Source organism: Echiichthys vipera, assembly GCF_963691815.1.
Source record: "Echiichthys vipera genome assembly, chromosome: 15".
Classification (NCBI taxonomy): Eukaryota; Metazoa; Chordata; class Actinopteri; order Perciformes; family Trachinidae; genus Echiichthys; species Echiichthys vipera.
The window spans coordinates 21,106,186-21,123,711 of NC_139840.1; the positions used below are offsets into that span (position 1 = coordinate 21,106,186).

General features: G+C 41.0%; 1 protein-coding gene across 1 annotated transcript in view; it reads left to right on the top strand.

Moving 5' to 3' along the window:
- The window catches only part of LOC310958038 (low-density lipoprotein receptor-related protein 8-like), a gene marked incomplete at both ends in the record, with an annotated part of 81,220 nt that overhangs the window by 22,286 nt on the left and 41,408 nt on the right, over positions 1–17,526 (top strand). Inside the window, one exon of the mRNA XM_083928833.1 lies at positions 7,570–7,692. Coding sequence (XP_083784959.1) covers positions 7,570–7,692 — 123 coding nt within the window. The remainder of the gene's footprint in view (positions 1–7,569; positions 7,693–17,526) is intronic.

Here is a 17,526-nt window from a genome sequence, read left to right on the forward strand (position 1 = left end):
TGAAATATATTTAACATTATACATTATATATACAATGTATTACATTGTCAACCAATTCTAGAAATAAATAAAGATAGAATAGATATCTGAATAAATGTCAGAGCTGTATGTTCAGTATCTGTCATTTGCTGACCACACTCTGCTGGGAAAACTACTGTATGTAATGACACTGTTTCTAAATCACCCCAGGCATTGTTTTCTGCCTTCTATGTTCTGTAAAAATAAATGTATACAGATATGTCTGTGATATTATTGGTCCAGCTCTATATATTATAACACACATCTTTTGGCCAATGAGACTCAAGTTAAGTCAATTCAGAATTAATTCAACATAAATATATATATAAAAAACAAAACTGCTTTGTAAAATGTAGTTCTTGAAGCCGTTTTGCCAATTGGATATTTTTTAGCTGCTCACATTGTTTTAGGTTGCTTTGGATAAAAGCATCAGCTAAATTAATGTCATGTCATGTATCAGAACGGTAGGTGTTTATGCCATCTTCTATTTGCTTATGTTGGCTGTTAGCTTGTTAATTGGTAGTGGTTGGCACAGATACGATGACTGGTTTCATTCTCTGTACTGAAAGTCCGCTCAGTCCAAAACTCCTTCTTCAGGAGAGGAATAAGAAAACACATATTTAGTGACAGACTTGGCACAGATACAAGTCAGTAAAGTCAAGGTCAAACATTTTAGGGGACATATACTTAAGAAAAACACATTTTTGAGTGTATTTTCTTTCACGTTTGATTCGCTCAATTTGTCCAAAAGAGCCAAAAGGTAGAATAAGAAAAAGAGAGGGGAAAATATCTGTAGATGCCGTTACTCTGTGGCTCTGTGTTGCTAGATCAATACTCTATCAACCAGTGCTGAGTTAAACCTCAGTCCCATTTGACTTCTTGTCTTCCTGTTGGTTCCAGGGCTGACGGGGAGCAATACTTAGTGACTTACAGATAAGGGGATGGAATCGGCAGGAGAAATTACTTATTCTAACGACACATTTAATTCACCCATGTGGGGTTTCTGCTATAGGTACGGTACACAATAACACAGATCTGCTAAAATATAAATGAGATAGAAATAGAAAAGTGCTTCCTGTGCATCTGTAGCAAATTAGCCTAATTAGATTCTATAATCATTCGCTAAAGCAATTTCAAGAACAGCTTGTCCCAAGTCTTGTTGATGCCCCGTTGCATTTTGTGTGCTACCATGATACTTCATTAATTTTGGGAGGTTTAGTCATTTGCATGGCGGTTTAAACCAACAGGATACATTATGTTTCCTGCTCCAACGACACTCCCCTACTTCAATCTGAGCTAATGAGGCCATTTGTCTTCTAATGCCCAGGAGAATGTGCTTATCACTGCATTACCTATTAAGCTACTCGTGGTCTCCAAATGGAAAGAGCTGTCATTAATATCCTTCATGATAAAAAAAGGAGGCTGAAGGCTGCCTGCTCTTGAACATCACTGAGTGATTGAGTGAGCTCAGCTTTTGACAGGATGCATTGAAATGTTCATCTTATACTCATACATATTTAAACTAAAGTTTTATCTGTTCATCTCAGAGATTTGAGATGAAGCTTGCTAGTTTGTATTTTGTACCAGTATTTAATACATTTTACATTTTTCAACACTAAACAAATCTAGAAAAATTAAATAATTGAGCTGTTTTTCCATCAAATGATATTATTTTATATGATAATTTAACATTTGCTAATTAGCACTTAACCTTATGTACAGCTGATGCTGATGGGAATGTTATTAGTTGTAGAGTTGTAAAGTATAGAGTTGTAAAAGTGAAAAGAGCTATCCCAGTCATTTTCACCATAGACAACTTTATGTGACTCACAGGTGGAGTACTTCTGTGGCTTGAATGGACACACAACTATTCTGTCGATGGTACAAGCACAGGGGAAACGTTAACTACAGCTACCAAGGTGCATTTAACTGAGCTCAACATACATGTGCATTAACCGTGGGTGGAAGCTCACAATTACAGAGTTAAAAAAAACTGACAATATAATCTTTTGCTTAAACCAATTTACTGTCAGATTAATTTTCACTTAAGTCAACAACTTAATTAGCGCCTTGTTTTGATAAAAAATTCAACAATGAAGCATTGACACTGCTTTGTCCTCACTGAACGGCACCCACTCTCTCTCTCTCTCTCTCTGTTGATCTGGGGAGGAGAGGAGGAGCTGTCTCTGAATGCTGTGCTTACTAACAATAAACAATACATCCCTACATTTTATAAGTTTTAAGCTGCCAATCAAAATCCTACGGAATACAAAATAATCAGTGGGGAGCAAAACTGATGTCTCCATATCTGATAATCATATAAAGCTCAATATCAACCCAATGTTCCTGCAACCCATACTGCATATAGGTTTACCATGCACTTCCAAATGAACTGTGTTTAAGGAAGATGAAAAGGATTAGAAGCGGTGAAATGTTGACATCGGCCCCAGAGGAGAAAGCTCCAGGTGGGGCTGTCGGAGCGTGGAGCTCCTTCCCACTGTACCTCCTCCAGGAAACATGGCTGGGTGAACTCCCCTGTGCAGGGCCCTGATTCTGTCCGTGTCACATCCCATTAGTAATGCTCACGACAGGTGATTCACACAACACTGAACTGTTGTCTTTTTTTGTCTTATATTTTTCTCAAATGCTCTGGAGCTGTGTCACTGTGTGTCACTGTGTGTGTGTGTGTGTGTACGTTAACGTTGAGTAAGTGCTATCCCTGCTATCTACAGTATTATTGCCGGATTTTATTCAGTTTTCATTCAGTATCACATTTTCCATTAGGATTCCATAAAGCATTATTACTGTCTGTCACTCTCCATCTTGGCTACAATTACTCACTTAGGCTGTTGCCCAGCTTTCTATCTAAAGGCTTGCCTCCTTCTCATTCTCCTGTCACTTTCCCCTTTAGCCCCCCGCGAGGGTAACATTTTCAACCTCTCCTAATTAAAACAGAAAGTCATTCCTAGCAGATGGCATGAGCTGGCCCAGGTAATTATTGCCAAGTGAACCATGGCCCCTGCAGACCTCAACTGAAATAAGTAGCGAGCTCAGTTGGATCGGTAAGAGGCTCAGACTCTGGGAGAGAAACTTTATAACGTGGGCACATCTGACCTGCAGACGCCACGTACCGGATGAACGGGAGATTCTCAAGGTCTTTGTCATGCGATCAAATAAAGTCTTAAGCAGAGTCTTAACCAGCACATACTGCATCGCCTTGGATTCTCAATTCTGCCTTCATCTTTCTTTTTGTTCATCTCATGGGAGTCAGATTCATTAATTAATTGAATAAGGTTTTTTTTTTAATCTTCCAGGATGTGTAGAATCATATGACTCTTATTATTCTGTTTCCTTTAAACCTGGTAGTTTTACAGCGCACACCTACTTACCTGAGTGATGAATATGTTTTGCAAATGTGCATGAATAATGCAAATACACGTGTGCTTGTGCGTGTGTGTTGCAGGCAGGGTGGAAGTGACTAATAACTTTTACTCATGTTAGTGTAAGAAAGTTACAAAGTCTTATACTTCACTTCATTTCAAGTCACATCTGTTTCTGAGAAGCCTAAAAACAAAAGTCACATGAATCGGTCCTGTTAAATTGTGTGAGAATGAAACTAAAGAATGGATACAAAATCAGCTGCATCAGAGAAGAAGCGGCAGGTGTGTGTGCGTCCACAGGAGTGCCGAGCACCAGAGAGGTGACGCTGCACTCAGCTGACACACCGGCCGAGGGTCAGAGGTAGGGAGGGGTGTGGAATGGAACGGCAATCGCACCCGTCCCGGAGCTAGTGTTTAGTGAACGTTACCAATGCACAACAATGCAAGAAAATTAAGGAATACCCCCTTATGGGCCATGATTAGCATCATCGTACTTTTGCGTTAAAAACAATTTGCATCTACCTTAATGCTCCACCCGGCGAGCACACTAAGTGACCCAAATCAAACACACCTACACCATGCGTCAGGTGCAGCTGGGTCAGGCAGCTCCATGTTGTCTGCCTCGCTGATCATTCTGCATCACAATTTTGCTCTTGGCTCTACGGGAAGTGTTGGGTTAGTTAATTTGTGTAGCTTAATAATGATTTTTGCATCCGGCATGTGTTAATTTAAGCTCCTACTGGTTACTTGGACTTGGTAAATGGACTTGTACTTATACAGCTCCTTTCTAGTCTTCTGACTACTCAAGGCACTTTGACACTACTTGTCACATTCACCCATTCACACAGACATTCACACTGATGGCAGTGGACATCTACGTACCATCTAATCTAACCATTCACACCACAGTCACACACCCATGCTGAGCACGGGGAGCAAATTCTTGGGGTTCAGTGTCTTGCCTAAGGACACTTCGACATGTGCACCGGGGGAGCTGGGGATCGAACTGCCGATCTTGCGAATGGAGGACGACCCACTCTCCGCTGAGCCACAATTTTTTGCACAGACACCTTTTTCTCTTACTTTAGTACCTTTTTTTTTTTTTTTAAAGTAACACTACTTCTACTTGATATTCTAGTAATGTTTCCATGACTGCTCCACATAAGCTACCACCTATAAGGCCTACATGTATGCCCAAGGCTGGACCTGCAGGTTGCACTGTTAAATGTAACTTGGATGGACATTCGCCTTATTGTGTGCAATTTAAAAATGTTTCCAAGAGAAGAATGTTTCAATGCAGACATATGTTACAGGGACTAGAGTCCTCATACTGGTGTGATTGTATGCATCAATGGCATTTATGAAGTGCTTTAGAGGAGCACGCCCCTAATGAGTTTATGCACTTAAGGGAGGTGTTTGTTAAAAGGATGTCACTATCTTTGTTTGCCCAATAATCATCTGTCTCAACCTTTAACATAAGCCCGCCTTCCTGCTTTCTAATGAGGACACAACCGGCACTTAAGCTGCACTCTTGGAAACCAATGTGCTTTTTGGTATAAAAACAATCAAACAACCGAAACACTTTAAAATTGTGTTTATTTTTTTGTGGTGGCAAACTGAGATGTTAGGATGTTCAGAGAAGGGAGAGACCTGAAAGAACAAAGGGAGGAGAGGGAATGTTCGTCTCAGTAGTTTAATGGGGTCAGTTCATCACGTTTTGCAGAAAAGGCGAGACATTATGTGAATTTACATTTTTGAAGTTGAATGAAACGAGGGTCGCTGATTGTGGTTACAGGCTGAAAACACATTTTACAGCTGAAACACGTGTCCTGTTAGAGTGACAGTATTAGACGTTTTATAATTTATTTTTGTAGTGTCAACAAGCCAAGATGAGCCGTTATCGGTTTGACTTTGGCACTCTGACACAGAAGATAATTGAGAATTGGGCAATTAAACATGATTTAGAATTAGAGACAAGCAGTTTCTAATCTGAATGCTTCTCAGTGGCAGGCTATCATATACCATAGCTGCTGGACTGCAGTAAAATGACTTACAATGACATCATAGATAACGCTTAAGTGAGCCATACTTCAAATGTGAGACTTTAATTTCAGTGGGATTTTATTTGCGTTAGAATAAAGCCAGAAAAAAAGGAGATAGAAGGGTGACAGAAAAGTGGTGTAAAGTTGGAAAAAACACAACCATTGGCAGAATGTATGGGTTTGGAGGGTTTAGTTGTGCAGTAGGGTGTAAGAACATGACTCTCACTCGATGAATTTCTTTCCACCTAGCTCCACTCATCCACCTGGGATTGCTCAATAGGAGAGGGATTCAGGGACCACTGAAAATGGACGAGCCAATCAGGACCGTCGGGCGGGATTTTTATAGATGTGATGTAGCGCAGAAGCGACTGTTTTGATTCAGACAACAATGGCGGCTCGTAGCGAGTAGGCAATATTGATGGTGCTATTTTTTAATCCGTGTTGTCCAATCTAGCAAATATTGTAGTGGTAGCGTCAAGGGTTGGTTTTGATGTGAATGGTTGAAGTAGCACATCAATAAAGATGACGGTCATGTGGTTTATCCAATCTTATGCAAGGATTTTTGATTACGTCATTGTTATATAAACATTCAGTGGCTTTCTTAATCTGTTTTTGTTAAGTACAGAGTTGAATTAAATTTTACAGCCTACTTTTGGATTGTGGTTCTAACATTGAAATGCTATACTGACATGCTGGGTGCTAAAGTTTTCAAGGCCTAGCAACAGTAACCAAGGGGGGCGGAGGGTGAATTGTCTTGGGTTGCTAAGCTCCGGATGCAGTGACCCTGCCCTATGCAACATAGTTAGCAGAAGGTGAGGAGAATGCCTGCCATCTGGCATATGAGAGACATGATCGATGTTGGTACCTCAATCGTAACTGTACAACACAATACAGAATTTGAATGTCAGTATCACAGACGTCATGGGATGTTGTGTGACAGATGACGTCTTGCTCTTCAATCATAAATCCCTACCATTCTTCTTAGCATTGCACCATGACAGCACTTTATAATGACTGACTTGCATGTAAATTTAAATCTATCTTTACGTTGTATCTCACATGTATTGGTGGACTTTTTAGCTCTTTCATACCGAGGTCAAGAAAGAAGTTGGAGAAGTGAGAGGCGAGTTAGATCAGTGTGAGCGCCGCAAAGACAGATTCTTGAATAATCACTGCCTGCTCTCTTTCCTTACAGCCCCTCAGGTAAGCTTAAGCTCCCTGCACATCTCTAAACGCTCTGTCTAATTTGCAGCATCAGAGTCAAGATGGTGTGGTGAAGGAGAAGTTGTGGCTGTATAGACACACCAGAGAGCTCCGCTGAGAGCCTTTAGCCAGTGATTTATTAGACCGTACTGCAGGTCCTGCTAGAGTAACAGGCTGAGGAAATCGAATGGCTCTGACCCCTGTCTACTTCTGGCCGAGCATGCAGTCTAGTGGCTACAGGTGGAGAGTGTTTTTTTTTGTGTGTGTGTGTGTGTGTGTGTGTGTGTGTGTGTGTGTGTGAAGTGCATTTTTCTCTTTGAACACAGTGGGCTAGCACGATTCGGGTAGAAACTGTGATTTGCTCTAGGCTGTTATGTGAAAGTTTTGATCACTCTCAGTTTTCTTCCTTCTGCTTAAACAGGCCTTTTTCCTGACATGTTTTTGATATCCAATTCTCAGCAAGCTTGACGTGTTTATCAGCCCGTAGTCTTGCCGGCTTGTAGCTCTCCGTGGTAAATGAGTTAAGGAGGTAAAAGGTTTAACCTTCCAGAGCTCACGGTGTTCAGCAATCAGCAACTATTTCACTGCTCTGTGATGGAAAACCTGAAGAAAAGATTAGGCTTCTTAGATGAAGGGAGGGGAGGTGGAGACAGCACAATGAAGAGGAGACAAGAAAACAGGGGAAGTGGAGATAATTAGTGAGGGATATCATGAGAGAGGGCTAGAAATAATGTGAGAGATGATGAGCCTGATCTCCTCTGATGAGAGGAATGATCTCTGGTGGGATTCAGATAATGTGACCAGTTCCATGACAGAGATTAAGCCGTACAGCAGACTGACCATGCTTTCACCATGTCGTAACGTCTTCACACTTTCTGTTCTCACCGTTATTCTCTGTCTCTGTTTTTCTCTCACTCTCTGAGCAGCCAGGAAGACATGCGCCCCTGCGGAGTTTGCCTGCTTAAATGGCCAGTGTGTCCCGGGACGCTGGCGATGCGACGGGGAACCAGAGTGTCCCGATGGCTCTGATGAGGCAGAGGAGACCTGCAGTAAGTGAAACCATTCAACTGCTCACATCAAGGACATCTTTTCAACTTGGGTATTGCTTTCCATGGTTTTATGATGCATATCTTGGCCAAAGTAACCTCTACAACAATGTCTGTCAGGCCAAGAAACACAAGCGCTCAGCCAGGTTGTAAATAGTCAGCGGTTTAGCGGCATTACCTACACCTGTAGCTCCCAACCTGAGAAGCAGGATCATGGGTGCAAAATGAATCTGTGGGTTTTTCTATGGACTGTGGTAGATGTTTACAATGGCAGTTTGGACAGGATAGTAATTTTACTGCCCCCATCACTTTTTCTTTCGAATATGTTGATTGTACGTTGTTTGATTGTCGGACTACTTGTGCTTCTTGCCAATTGGACTTCTTTTTAGTGATGTCATTGCATTACCAGATCTCAGCAATGAACTTGATGTTAATATTGATAGAAATCATTGACAAAACTACAGAAATAAGGACCAAGGACTTTCCTTTTCTCTGAATTGTCATCTGTGTTGCTTTAAATCTCAACTGGAGCATCTTTGAGTCCACCCTCTCCACCAAGTCGACTGATTCGTCTGGCATCCTGCCTGCCATGAAATGGTTTCTTGATTTGATTTGAAACAACTAGCACCACAAGGGGGACTTACGACTAGCCATGCCAGGGGAAAGGACTAACACCATTGTCAAGCTGTGTTTATATAGAAAACATGTCTTCTCAGTATCTCCAGACATTGTAGTTTGTTTTTATTTAGCTTTGCCCCACTTAAAAGAAACGTCGCTGACCCTCAACCAGCTCTGTATCTTTACAACATGGGTGGTACACACAGGGAGACAAGTCCATGTTGTGTTACCGGCCTGACGCGAGCCGGTGAGCAAGTGGGGAGCTCTGGGTGCTGGCAAGACAGAGGGACTCTGCAAAACCAGTATGCATGACTACTGTCAATGTCTACTTAACATGATGTTTGATTTAGGTGGATACGTTGGTCTCTATTGATTGGTTCGGGAAAATCGAATCCCCCACCCCCACAGAGATCCAGGCAATGTCAGACTAAAGATGGAAACATGGAAAAAAGTGTAATGAGTTGACAATTCTTTATGATATTATACAAGGATGTACTGTTACAGTCAGACACTCTACACTAAGAGAAAAAAGAAGCTGTGGCTGGCTAAATATGGTGGAATTTTGTGTGTTGCATCTGGATACGCTTTCCAGCCTTCATCTAAGTCCTTTTATATGTGATTTAATTTGACTTTCCTAGAACCTGTCTGTACTTTATTTTATTTACCTTGTTATCTTGGCTCCAGCGTCCATTCAGCCTCCTCGCCTACCTACACTCGCCCACACATTTCAATGCTCGATGCTGTCTGATGGGGAGTGCATAGAAAGGCCTCGATTAACTCTCTGCCAAGCTGTTGGAGCTGAGGATCTCTGGCTCGCTCACTCATAGCCTGTGCCAGTCTAGCACACCCACACACAGGCTCTGATTGGGGTTAGTTGACTTGACGTCTCTGCAGCCAAGCATGGGCTTAAGTGTGGGAGGCTTGAAGCAATTATTTATTGTTTTCTTTCTTTATTAAATGCTGATTTTGTTTTCTCCCATGGCTGCTTGCTTCTCTTTGGGGTAGCAGATATCAGATGGAGCTGAAAGCACCCCATTGGTGAATTATGAATCATTATTTATCAATTTAGTGCTTCATTATTCATGATATCTTGGGGCAAAGTGGAGAATATCCACTCACTAGAATATAGCTGCAGAAATGTGTTGCACTGAACAGGCGTTTCAACCCTACTAGGTCAAATGTAATCCTCACTGTAATACATTTACAACAAAACAATATCAAACACCACACTGCCACTACTACTTCCTTACTGTATCTGCACATACAGTAGGGAGACAAAGGCAGCACTGTAAACGTTGACCGCCCAATCAAAGAATCGTACCTTTGCCTACAGTCGAACTAACGAGTGTGGCAGCAACAAATATTTCCATTTTCACAGAGCAATCTCAATTTCTCACCCCCGAAAAATACAGTTTTAAAACATTTTAAAGTAATAATAATAATAATAATAATAATAATAATAATAATAATAATAATAATAATGATGATGAGAACAGAGAAATGTCTGACTGAGTTGTGTTATAACCGTAAGTGTGTAGAGGTCTGTGTTTATACTGTAGCAGCCTTGTTTTGTGTTTAGGCTGCTTAAAAACACAGTTTATTACATGTCCAGCTGGCTGGCTTCTTCCCGATCCATGCTGCTCATCGATTTTTGCTGCTTTTTTGCTTTGAAGTGGGAGGGACTCATAGAAAGAGATGATGTCACATATTGCACCTATCACAGTTTAGCAACATTTAAATCTGAAGGGTGGCGGGTTGTCTTGTCACTGTCAATCATATCAGATCTAACTGCACCCACACAGTCCCTATGAAGCAGATAGTTGAGGTTTTAAACTCTTATTAAAAATCACATAAAGAGGTTTTGTCTAAACTTTTGCTGATGCTTATTTATTCATACATTTTTGATGGTATGGATAAATACTTAAAAGGCTTTAACAGCTGTGCGTATACTTGTCTGCCCACACAGGTTCAGACAAGTCAACTCCCAAAGATACATGTAAATGGTAATCGTTTATAACTAAGAACTGTATTTTGATTCTATTAATAATGTTATTGTGGGAGGGAATTAAAATGCGTCAAGCTGCGCGGTAAATGAAACAAGACAAAGCAGAATTAATCTTTCAGAGGATATACATTCTTGTTTTGGTCCATTTATTGGCTGTGGATGTGTGGGTTGGGTTCGATGAATAATGTAGCAGTCGAGCAAAGCCTCTCATGTCACCCCCAGAAAGTTGAGTGCAAAGAGGGAGACATAAAGGGACCCCTGAAGGATAACACGTTTATATTGGAAATCCAATAAAAGATAAATGAAGGAGGGTTTCATCTCTTGGCTGCAGACTAAAGAGATAGAGATCTGGGCCGAGAAGAAAGCCATTTGTATGGAAATCCCTTATGTATTGACTTGATGTTGTAATTGGAAATTCTGAACACCAACACACACGACAATACTTTTGTTAGGGTTTTTTATTTCTCTCTGCAAATACAGTACGGGATGGATCTTCAATTCTGACACAAATTGGTTTTATTTTTACCAAGAACAGGTGTAGATTGATATTTGTCATCTTTTTACTGTGCTGTAGTGAACATGGAAACATCCTAAGAGTAATAGAACTCCCAAATCACTTTTTTAAAGCTGAAAATCAGTGTATTTTAGTATTTAGTAATGTTGTTGATGGATTGGGATCCAAATTGACATTTTATTCATTCATCCATCTTCAACCGCTTGTCCCTGTCGGGGTCGCGGGGGGCTGGAGCCGATCCCATCTGACATATTTAGTACCGTATTTTTCGGATTAAAAGTCGCTCCGGAGTATAAGTCTCACCAGCCGAAAATGCATAATAAAGAAGGAAAAAAACATATATAAGTCAACCTCGAGTATACAGTAAGTCGCATTTTTGCAGATGACGATTCAGAGGCCTTATTTGATTTTCAAGGGCAGAGGAACTTGAGTAAAGACTCGGGTTTAGTTACTCTTTAAAGTCAAACTGTAATACAGGTAGTCCTCACCACTGGGGCCCTCTTGATTATGTGTTCCAGACTAGAAGTGTCAGATTGAAGATTGAGGGATCGTTAATGAGATCCACTTCATCACAACTGTCTTTCAGTTTGAGCGTTTCCAGCTATGCCATCATCACACTGAAGAGAAAAGAGAAGGAGGGGAAAAGCCTCAAGGATGGACATTGTGCAAAGATGCATGCAGCATTTAATGCAACAGCAACCAACCTACTTGTGCATGCCTCTCTTGTCATCTATCTCATTAATCTTGTTTCACTGGTAAATTACCTGCCTGTGCCAGCCACTTGGTTAGATTACAAAGCTATAATGAGAATTGCACATCTGTCAGGGAAAACCTCTTGACGTGCTGCATTTTGCTGATTTATAATCAAGGTGCAGAAAACAATTTCTGACATGAACATTTAGCATTTTGCTTAACACCCAAATGCCATGCAACACTTCACTTTAAAGTCAAAAGCTATCGAGCTTCACATTTATTGATTAAACTTTGCTAAAGTGGGAATTGTTTTGCTGTCTTAACAGCGGAGGGAATTTCACACAGACTGCATCCAATCTGTAACGTGATGAGAGATAGGACATTTGTCATTATGTAAATAGCAGAGACCGATGACTGCACGACTGTGTTAGACGAGTTACATACAGCACAGCATACACCTTAATGCATCATGCTCCAGTAATGCTACAGCCTGAGCAATTAGCGAGGCTCACATGGAGACAACCTTCATCTTGTTTTTGCCCCCCAACCTTCGTGTACTTTCTGTCTATTTCAGTTCCACATGTGCACAGATGTACAGTGCAGATTTACATTTGCCCACAGACACCCTCGGCTAAGGCATTTTGGATTCGGTGCTGTAGACATCTGTGCCACAATCATTCTGGCTCACTGACTATATTCCCAATTACACGCTGGAGTAGCGTTACACTGCTTTATTAAGAATTTAAATTCGGGCCACATTGAGTGAGTTGCTCGCAAGCGCTGAAAAATGAATGACTCTTTGGAGAAAGGTGAAGTGCCAGAGCTCATAGTTTTTGTATTAGATGAATGGGTAATCACAGAGGAAGTGGGCCGCTGCAGCCAGCTGTTCAACAGCTTCTCTGCTCCCTGGCCAAAGCAGTGGCATTTTTGTTGGCTCTTAGTTGCATCCTTGAAAAGTCCCCTTTCCAAGGATGTAACAAGAGGGATCATGTTAGCCACTTGACGCTTTTCTGACTAAATCACGGACTACAGCTCAGTTCTGCGTGTCAGTTTTTCCTCCCTTCTTTTAAATTAATTTCTCGAAGTTGACAGGCGTGAGGGAACTTCAGTGTTTCATCTTATGTGAGGACGTAACCCTGAACTGATGGAACTTTTCTTTTTAAATCCATCGTATTCTGTTTTCACTTTGGTCTTTTAAGTTATGTAATTTGTAGTGGATTATAGATATTCTTCTGAAAGGGGTTTTGATGAAAACTTCCTCCTACAAAGCTCTGTGTATCTATGGAGCGTCAAACCCCGTTGAGCGTCTTCTAGGGGGAGTTGAAAATAAAGCCTCACTTTTTCATTGACTTTACAATGGGGCTGGTTTTCTTGGTAAATATGTTTGCATTGCACAGAGTGGAAGCTTCAGTTCTGTGTGTGTTTCATCCTTTAGATTTCCTTTCATGTGGATATTTACAGTAGGTACACACTGAACGTACTGCATTTATAATACATTTGCTATGTGGCTCTCATGCATAGTCTTCCCATTGTGTTGTTTTTCCGTTAACTCTTCTGCCTTCTCTTTGATGGTATTTGAAACAGTTGATGTGTCACCACAAAAGTAGGTTTAACTTAAGAAACAGTTTTCTTCTGCGAGTTATTATGTGGGTGAACTATTAATATAATAATGTTCATAAGAGGAGACAGAGTTTCAGTTAGACGCTCTGCCTCAAAAAAAAAACTGAAGTTACACGACAATAGCACAAACTATTAGATGACAGTAGGACTGCATCTCATGATTGCTGTCATTATCCGTCACTATTGGAAAATATCTTGAAATATTGAAAAAAGCAATCAAAATATCCAAAAACAAATTTGTCAGTAATCTAGATTAGTCACAAAAGACTTAAACAACTAATCTGTTTTCAAAATAGTTGACAATTTTCTGCCAGTCGACAAATCGATTCATTGACCAATGTCGATAACAGACCAGATGACAGTAAAGTTTGAACAGTAACCACCTAAATTCAATAGTAACTATGAATGAAAAAGAAGTAAAGCTCAGTGCTTAATTCTGGCGATTAACAACAAGACAGTTCTGTGATTAAATTGGCTTAACTGGCTCTTCTAAACTCCTCATCAGTGTGAGTGTGAATAGTTGTGAATTGTTGTCTGTATGTGTTAAAAGGGTTTATCCATGGCCCAGTGTCTGCTGGGGCTTGAAACCAAAACTTAAAACTGCAAGTATTGTGGCTTATTGCGCTGATAAAGTCATACATGTGGAGCTCAGGTAGAACACCTGATATTAAGCAGAGCTGCATGCCACAGTACATTACTTACTAATGCACTTTGCAGAAAATAACATTTAATAACATTTTTCCATCTTGTAGTTTTCAAGCAGAAAGCGCTCTCCGCTGTACTGCATCTATAATTCAGAGAGAGGGACATGGCCACGCTAACCCGGTTTAATGACGCGGTGAATTTGAGAATGACTCATGTTATTGGAGCGCCTTTTTCTTAGCTCAGAGGCAGAGAGGCTGAGCTACAGTATCTCCTTCACCATCAGAACCTGGACAGCACACAGACTCAGGCAGATGCACACACAGACACACAGACCTCAAAGCCTTTTACCTCACACAGTTGGAATAGATGGTCAGGATTATTCAGGAATAGGTTTGTGAGACACCAGGAAGTGTGTCCTTCAGATTCTGAATGATGATTTTTAAAGGTCACCTATTGTACTTGTTTTCTGGTTCATACATGCTGAGCTCCATGTTAGGCATGTTAGTCCATAGGTGACTCGGCTGGGAACTGGAGGGTTTGCTGGTTCGAGTCCCTGTGTGGACCATGAATGGAGCGTGGACTGGTGGCTGGAGAGGTGCCAGTTCATCTCCTGGGCACTGCCGAGATGCTGTTGAGCAAAACCTCTAACTGCTCAGGGCGCCAATCCATTGGCAGCCCCCTCGCTCTGACATCTCTCCATTAACTGCATGTATATAGGTCCTGTTTGAAAAAATTGAATTTACACCTTGCGGGATTAATAAAGTAATTCTTCTTCTTCTTTATGAAGCTTCATTATACAACTCTTTCCTTTATTACAATATTATATCACATAACTGTTGACAACTGACAAATGAAAGAGTTTCTACACTTATTCTCTGTCAGCAATGACAAGGTCAATTGTGATGTTCAAATGAAAAGCAAAGCTATTAAACCGTTGCACTGTTGAGGTGAGCACTGCCCTGGGTCTTGTAAAAGGTGACAAATTCTAAACAGATCTCCTGCCAAAAAGCCACAGTGGAGAGAAATTCTCATTTTTCACTCCGGTGGTAAACAACAGTCTGGCAGGGACTTTGTCTGTAAGTAATTGGCTTTTATTATGTTGCCTCTTTCTCAGGCAAAAATCCATTACCTATGTCTTCATAAAAATCTGAGGTGAAATAATCAATAGCTCTCATTAAAAGCAGCGACGTACCACTGCTTTGTCTCGGTGAAGTTGGGTTTTTTTGTTTGGATTAGGGAGGAACAGAGATCACGGTTCATTAATGCATCCGTTATAAAGACAGGACAGCTCGTCTCCGCCTGGTGGATTCACATTCTGCTTTCAAGTCTGCTTTCTGCCTGCCCTCTCCTCCTTCATCTCTTTCCACTTGTTATGGATGGCTTTGATTTTGATTTTGCTTTAGGATAAAATGCCAAAAAGGTCATGCAGCAGTTTGTCTCTTTCCCTTTCATATAGTAGCTTGCTCTTGGTGTGTCTCCCTTTACTCTGCTCTACTCTGCTCTTTTCCTCACCTTTTCTTTTCTTTTCTTAGTCTGTTTTTCTTTCTTTTCTGTTAGACCCTTTCTGGACTTACATCAGATTGAAGTCATTCAGACAGCATGTTATTTCCTCTCTCAAGATTCCACCTACCCGCCTCTTTCGTCTGAGACATTTCTGAGAAATATTTCCTGTATTGTCTCCCTAATCAGCCGGTCTGCCTTTTCAGACATTACTCAGCTGTAATCCTTTATTTTAGCAAATGATTCCTTCCCGTATTTAGTTTCTTCAGTCTTCATTAAGCTTGTTTGCTCACTCGATACCCCAGTGACTGAAAAACCTATCACAGAACAGAAACGTCTCTGTTGCATGCATGAAGAATATAGCACTGACGCGGGCAACATCTAAGACATCAAAACCGGCCTTGGTAATGCTCTTCTCAAACGTCCTTACACATGAAACAGAAATATCACTTTTGTAACTCAGTCTCATATATAAGCCATGAGGGCAATGAAAGCCTTGCCAGAGCTGGCAGGTGGAAGATCACTCCGCTTATTTCTTACTACCCTGCTGTTTTACTCACTGAATCAGTTTTATAGGAGGACATTGTTCGACAGACTATTGTAGTTTGTTCTTACAACTGTCAAGAATGTCGAGTGACAAAACCTGAATTATAGTAAGCTTTCTGTTCCCAGACCTATGTAAAACTGCAGTTTGCGGACTGAAAAAAGTAGATGTCATTACTCAGCAAACAATAAACAGCGATATAATATTCTCTGAGTGTTCCCTACTGTAGAAACAACACCGCAGTGGCCAGTTTTTGTGTGTGTGTGGGTGGGGATGGGGGTCAGGGCCTTGCTGCATCAGACGTTCTCACTGCTCCCCAGTTCTCCCCAGGCTCCAGCTGTCTCTCCCCATCTCTGTAATGTCACCCCTCCATGCTCCAGGGACCGTCCCGCACTCAGGATTAAACTTCATACTCACATAAAACATCTAATGGTGGCCCGCCAGCATTAGGATATTGCAGGTCTATCTGTATCAACGTACACATTGGCAAATAAGTTACAAATGCAAATGCAATTACTGGAGTGCGCACCACTCCTCTTTTCCATTCACTTCACTAGCTCCCTGTTGCAGTTCTCATCCAGGTCAAGAATCTGATGCTGGCCTACAGAGCAGTGGTCAAACCCGACACTGTAGCTCTGCTTCTGGATGATTAGCCTCCCTGTCACTCCCTTACCCTAGCCTACCTGACCCTGTTGTCATCTCGGTCAAGGCTCTTTCCCTTCTGGCCCCGCAGTGGTGGAATGAACACACCAGTGAAGTCAGGACAGCAGCGTCACAGCCCCTATTTAGCCACAGACTGAAAAATAACACCCCACACTAGTAATTCCATATAATTTAAAAGAAACAATGCAAAACTAAAAAGCAATGTAGCACTCTAGAAAGCTTTTAGCTCTTAATTTGGGAAGGATGTTCTTCCAATTTTGATGACATCAAGCTCCTGTAAGTCACTTTGGACAAAAACGTCCTGGTGGCCTATGCAATATCCTGGTTTGATTCCCTTATTGCCAGACTGAAAGTGTACAAGTTAATACATTTAAGCCGCGGCGAACTCTCTGCTGATCCGACCCTTGGGGAGCTCCATGTGCTAAGGCTCTGGGTAATGCCGAAGTCCGATATTTCCAAGTCGAACTAATGGCGCATCACCATTACCCGCATAGTTGAATTCCCCGGGAAAGTGAACATATATTTTAGGTTGATTATGAAACTGTGGCGGCCTCTGGCAATCAAATCATTACTGTTTGCTAGAGGCCTTTTCTCAGATAAAATAAAATGGAATAAAACCGATTTTAAAGCAATCTAAAAAATAACCATAACTTGTTGCTGGCTGATATATTTCTATTTATTTATTTATTATGATGACGAAGAGATTTAAATATGTTAGAAATATCTGTTCATATATATATTTACCTTTCCTACCTTCTTCATGGCCAAAGCTACTAAGTGTTTTGTCCCTGATATAAATGTCTTCCAGGATCTTGCCTTACAGAGTGGATGACAACAAAAAATCTATTTACTTGTTTTTTTTTTTTTTATCAAAACAGCATCATTGTTTGATGACTAAACTGGGTATATACATAGCCTATGCTGGCATTCCTGTGATTCCATGTGTTCTTTATGTAATATCTTAAATCCTTGTGAATCTAATTTTCTTTGTCATTTTAAGCACATCAGCTCACCCAGTATGCCAGACTGAACACA